At 43.3% G+C, this 6,141-nt stretch overlaps 1 protein-coding gene across 14 annotated transcripts in view; it reads left to right on the top strand.

The window, feature by feature from the left end:
- Positions 1-456: 456 nt before the first annotated feature.
- The window catches only part of MYO3B (myosin IIIB), a 194,660-nt gene continuing 188,975 nt past the window's right edge, over positions 457-6,141 (top strand). For 12 of the 14 annotated variants that reach the window (XR_007632098.1, XR_007632097.1, XR_007632099.1 and 9 more), the window contains exons 1-2: positions 530-628; positions 6,064-6,129. Coding sequence is in view for 11 of the 14 variants with exons in the window: in XM_050340310.1 (XP_050196267.1) it covers positions 6,123-6,129 (7 nt within the window). In the remaining 3 variants the exon portion in view is untranslated. Of the gene's footprint in view, positions 763-6,063; positions 6,130-6,141 lie in introns of all 14 variants that reach the window. The other 2 variants (XM_050340309.1, XM_050340308.1) reach the window with 1 other exon arrangement.

Genomic DNA, 6,141 nt, shown 5'->3' with positions numbered 1-6,141 from the left:
TCTCTGTAGAACCTCACTCAACATTACTCTTTCACGGTGTTTAACCGACCTTTTCCGAACGCCCCCAGCCCTTCCCCCGGGCCCCCCGCCCGGAGCCGCCGGGCCGCGCCCGCCCTGAGGGACAGCGCGCGCCGCCTCTCGGGGCCGAGCGCCGCCCGCCGCAGCCTCCGCGCTCGGCCCGGGGGGGCCGAGGAGCCGCGGTCCCAGCTCCTCAGCTGTGCGGAGGCAGAGGGAACACTGTCTCTCAGGTGTGCTCAGCTCCCGCCAGGTCTCCGGCCCTGCGGACCCGGCCCGCCCCCGGGTGGGATGGGGGTCGCGCCTCAAAACCGTAAGGGGCTTCGAAATGGCGCTCGCCGTTTGCCTTGCAGCCCTCTGGTGCTCAGACCCGGGCTGGGCTTGTCACCTCTGTGAGGGAGTCGGTGCTGGCAGGCCTTGTCACTGGCGGCGGGAGCTTGCCGTGGCCCCAGCGAAATCTGCTTTCAGCCCCGGGTACTGCGGCGGCGAGGGGAGGCGGCCTCTGCCCGCTGAGGTGGGTCCTGGGCTGCCCGGGGCCGCTGGTGCTGAGGCTGTGCGGGTACCCCCCCTCCGCAGGGGTGACCAGCTCTTCCTGTCTTTCCAAAATCCATAGGTAAGCAATACTCAGGGAAAAAAATCTTCATGATTAAAAATGGCAGAAGATACTACAAGGCAAGAAGTAAGTGGGCGTGACACGGGATTCAGGCCAATCGAGACAAGGCCCTGAATAACTGAAGAAAAGTCTCTGTAAGTTTCCCTAAATGCCGAAGTAGATCTGACTCTAGTGTACAGAACTTCTTTAAGAGACCTTCTAGTAATTAGTGAACCATATATATATTGCAAATACTATAACACTTGAAAAATGCCTTTAAGCAAATGTAGTGTCCTTCTCTTCCTTCCTGGTACATAGAGATATGCTATTATTAGTGAAAGAAAGGAAAAGGCAGTGTTATCTATAGATAATACTGCACACAAATTGAGACCAGGCTAACTTAAAACTTCTTCCTAATTATTTCTCTGAAGCACTGCATCTTTTTTTGTGAATACAAAATTATTTTTAGTTTTCACTTTTAAAAGCTAGGTTTTCTCACTTCATTCTCCCCTTCAAAAGCGACACTCTGGAATTGCAGTTTCATTGCACTGAAAGCCAAGAATCGGTGTTTTGAGGTATTTTGAAATTATTAGGTGGTAAACTATGTTCTTGTACAGAAATTTCAAGTAGTATGATGTGGAGTAATAGTGGTCACTGTCAGCAAGTCAGATGCAGTTACTGAGTTCTTTTTTGGCAAAAGCAGTAAATTGGATGTATCTTAACCTACTGTGGAGTCTTGCAGAATGTGTTCTGAAAATACAAAGAGTTCATTTTCTAGACCTGTTTTGTACTCCCAAATTGAAGTCCAGCTCATTCCTAATGTGCAATTGCAAACTATAGTGCAGTTAATTTTCTATCCTTATATCCTTTAATCCTCAAGTTAATCCAAGTTGGTGTTAATTATCGATATTGTAGCACAAAAAGTAAAACCAGAAGAGTTCACCCAAGTTTTATTCAAAAAATAAAAATGTGACTTGAACCAAGCAGAGCTATTTTTCTCTTGGGCTGAGATTTTCAAATGGCAATCTGGCTAGAAGTCAAGGTGGATATGGATTTCTAAAAGCCATTTCACACCCTTTTAAAAATGAAAAGTCAGTTTAAATGCAAATTGGTTGTTTTAGATACAGGGAAGACACGGACTTCTGTGCTGGTACTTGCTGCTTCTTGGTGTTCCACAGTTAGGAAGTTGTAGGCACGTTATCTGCAGCAATACCATTATTCACATAGGAGCGAGGACCACTCTCAGAGTCCTTCCTTGGCGTTATGGCTGCCCTCTTAATGGATGTGCAGAGTAAGTGATTTATCCAGGACCATCTAAAATCCTTGATTAGAAGAAATATTGTACCTGTGTTATTGACTTTCTTACTACGAGGAGAGATTTAGTGAGCAGTGCAGTGGCTGTTTAGTTGCTTTAAGAGCTGCCAGGACCAGTTTTGCACTGTTTTTGCCAAATGCGTTCACAATAAAAAGTTCATTGGACAAAGACAATGATTCTTGCTGTGCTAATGCCCAGAGAGGCTCGCTAACAAGGATCTCCTGAGTGCAGGCTTGTCTGGGGAAGAGGCACATTTTGTGTCGCAAAAACAGAAGTTGCTGTCCTTACCAGCCACTGAGGAAGTGGAAGAGAGGGGAGTAATGAATAAAGTGCTGATTCACTGTGCAGCGCTGTGAGAGTAATCAAAGAACATTCATGTATAGGAAAGGGTTTTGAAGTCCTAAAAATTATCATAATGTTTTGCTTTTGTTCTGCTTAAAGATTTAGTTGGTGGTTTTTGTTGTTTGGAGTTTTTTTAACCTTACCCTAGTTTTAAGTTGACATCTGAACACACTTCATGAGATACACTGTGGGTTTGTAGCTTCTCTTTCATTAGTTCTTACAAAGTTACTGTCCCTAGAAATGAATTCTAGTAATCCAAGGAAATACAAGGGAGGGAAGCCTATGGATCAGCAACAGAAAAGGAGAAAGGGGAAAAAAGCCTCATAAGAACCCTGAGCATAAGTGGCCAAGTGAGCCTGAAACTTTTTACCAATCTACTTTATGGCTGAACTTCAGTCACATAGAGCCAGAGAACAGAAAGGCATCTTGGGCTTGATTGTTTCAGGGAAGTTGGGAGTGCTCTGCAGCTACAGGAACAATCAGCACTTCATTCAGTAGGATTTTTTTTGTTGTTGTTACTGTTTAATTCTTTTTCATGAGTTTGAACGGAACTGTACTGCAGCAGAATAAGCAAGCGGCAATATATCTGGCAATCATCCAGGACACAAGTTCAGAATGGGCATTTTAGTAAAGACTTCTGTATTAGAAATAAAAATATGGAGCCATATTCCTCACAGTGCTAACCTGAGGAATCACATATGAGGACTCATTTGCTGTGGTGGTTTATCTCTGTGCTGCTTGATAAAGCTGTGTAGCTTCTAAAATGGGGAGGGGAGATAGGAAAAAGGTAAGGGAGCTGCAGCAGGAGAATCTAAAGGGTGGAAGAGTGCACAGTGAAGGTGTTGGTTCCCAAGGGTTACAGTGTGCAGCTGAGGAAGGCACCTCTTCTTCTGTTCGTGGACAGTGGGTTGACTGTGCTGCAGGTAGAACTGGAGAAGGATGAATGCAATGCATGAAACCAGTCTCCTGCTGGTGCCTTCCTAACTTGCTCTACCTTTTGTTCATCTTTCACCTCCTTGCACAGCTCTTGTTTTGGCAGCTGAATGCGTGATGTAAATAGTGAGGAAGGAGTGGTTTGTCTAGAGTGATGAGATGTGGCTGATCTGTGTGGTACTTCAACAAGAGGAAAACCCACAATGAACCTGATGCAGCATTAACAGAGCAAGGCCTCGTGGTTAACGTGCCACATCAGAAATCTGGAAAATAATTTGAGAAACTGCTGTTGTTTAATTGTGCAAAATTTCTGCAGGGAATTTTTCACTCTCTGGGGAAGAGGAGTTCTCTGAATAATGTATTGTGCAAGGCCGTACATGTTTTCCTTGGCCCAAAGCAGAAAAGCTGGATGGCTGTGTCTCTCATGTCACTGCTCTGGGATAAATGTCTGACATGTAGGGCTGAGCTTTTCCCTCTGAATGCTGCACAGTAGGCAAGAAGCTCTGCTGAACACAGCTGAGAATTGGCCTGTGGGAATGGCACATGATGAGGGGGGAGGGATTGACATTTTTCATCCTTGGCTGCTGTTTTGTAAGGGAACAAGGCATGTCAGTAGCTTCTTGCTTGCTGGTCCTCTTTTTCTCTACCTCTCATCTAGTTGTTTCTTCCTCAGACATGGACTGAGCCCTGCTGTGAGGAGGAGTACTGATATTGCATGTAGAAAAAGGAGACGTTTGCAGAACTACGTGTGCGAAAACAATAGATTAAGCTAATTTTACAATATTTCTTATGAAATAGATGAAAATTCAGAAAAACTAATTAATCTCCTGGCATAACATGATATGAATTAATAAAAGGAGTCACTTTTAGTCATAAAGCATGCATGAGATTCAAATGTCTCAGAATAAAGGAAGAGTTAAATCTAGCCCACAGCATTTGCATCTTTCTCCCCTGCCCTTGTAGCCACTACTTTCTTGGTCAGAATATCAAGAGAAAGTATAAGGGTGTGAAAAGTGAATCTAAGTTTGCCTGCTCATGCCTGGTGTCATTATGGTTGATGAGAATTAAAGTTGCTGGAGTAACTTTTCTTGTACTTCCTTTCTTCCTGTGCTGATGGTCACGTATGGACTGTGGAGGGAGGTGTGTTCAGTGTGCTGTGCTGGTGAATATGTTCATCCCACTTGAAATAACAGCATAATTACTGCTGTCAGTCTATTCAGGCAGCTGTTTCTCTAACGTTCTGCATGGACACTGTATTTTTTGGTTTTGCATGGACCTGGCTCACTTTACGCACTTTCCGCGATTCATAAGAAAATTCCATCTCCTTCAGTCTCGTGTCACTACTGTAGCAGAAACAATAGGGAATCATTTACCTCTCCAACTCACAGAGCAATGCTTCCACTAACCCCTGGAGATTTCTGTGTTAAGCAGCTGGAAATAGTTGAAAGGGATATAATTTCCAGAGGGGTCACTGTTCATGGCTGAAAGCTTCAACAATATATTAAGCTGGGCATTTTGGTGAAAAAAACAAAAGATCTGCTTGTATTTAATCTGAGCTGAATTATTATTCCCACATTGTGTTCAGTGACTGAAAATAGTGTATTAAATAGCTAGGTCAACTCTGTAAAGCAGAAAGCACCTCTGTTAATAAATAAACACTTCCTGCCTTGTAGTTACCTGGAACTAATATTAATCCTAGTATTTCAGAACTAATTGTGCATCTTCCTTTATGTCTAGTTGTGAGAACCAGCCACTTCACTGCCTGAGATTCAAACCTAGAGTTGAGATTAAGGTTTAAGACAAAAAGGTGAATTCCAAGTAGGGCCAGGTACTTGAGTGGAGTATGAAAGTTAAAGCTCTCGGTCCCAGTTTCGCAGAGGCACCATGCAGACAAAGAGTTTCTGATGTGTACCTTTCCTGAGTGATGGTCCCCTCCAGGCTCCGTATGGTGGTCCTGCTTTCTCATTGTTGTGAATGTCAGTGTAAATGTCCAACTTCGATATGGATATTCACATTTCAATACTTAAGATGAGTCCTGTGTCTCCCATCCCTAGAATTAGGAACCTAGCATCTAGCTGGAGCACGATGGAGTGTCTGAACAGATAAGGTGATTTTCTGAATGCTGTCCTAATCATTAGTGTCTGCTGCATGGCATTGCAAGTAATAATAAGAATTCTGCAGAACAGAACACAGAGGAACTAGAAAATTCTCTCTTGAGAGGAAAAATTTATGTCAATTTCTGCTTTCATCCTGGCAAGGTTTCTTATGTTCGTTGGTACTTTCTAATTGCTATCAGCAGTATCAAAGACACAAAGGTATGTAAAAGTAGTTCCAACCTTTGCCCAGATATCCATAGATTTCATTCCTGCTGTGCTGTGCCATATTCAGAGTTAATTGGATGACCCAATTTTAAACCTGAAATACAGTATGAACTTAGAGGCTGTATCAGTGCAATTATAAGTTGCTTGAAGAGCACATCTACAGTGTTGGGCACAAAAAGCTGGAGGCCAAAACAGTGTTGGAAGCACACGAGCGGGTAATGACTGAAAAGAGAGGTGACCAGTGGAATGGGAATGTATACAAGAACTATATATTAAAAGCCAGATATTTCCATTTTAGTGAAATTGTACATTGTAAAAGACTGATATGAAGGCAGTTTAAGGGACTGTGTTCATCATTCCCCTGCGTTGCAATAAAGCATCGTCCTTCTTTCTGTGTGCCATTTAGTGTTCAAAATAGATTGATTCAGTTAAGTTCCCTTTACAAACTAAATCAGACTGTAAGCTTTGAATTTCTGTTTCATTCATCATGTGCTTTGGAGGCCTCCTCATGTTCTTGTTAATAATTCAGCCTTTACCTATTCTAGGTTTATTGCTCAGAGAGACAGTACCTTTTGCTGAGCTGAGCATATGGCTAACAGGAACTATGTCAGGTAAGGAATGCA

This window comes from Myiozetetes cayanensis, unplaced genomic scaffold (assembly GCF_022539395.1).
Source record: "Myiozetetes cayanensis isolate MyiCay16 unplaced genomic scaffold, myiCay2020 scf9, whole genome shotgun sequence".
NCBI lineage: Eukaryota > Metazoa > Chordata > Aves > Passeriformes > Tyrannidae > Myiozetetes > Myiozetetes cayanensis.
The sequence above is the reverse complement of the archived record's forward strand: the minus strand, read 5'-3'. Positions and strand labels throughout refer to the sequence as shown.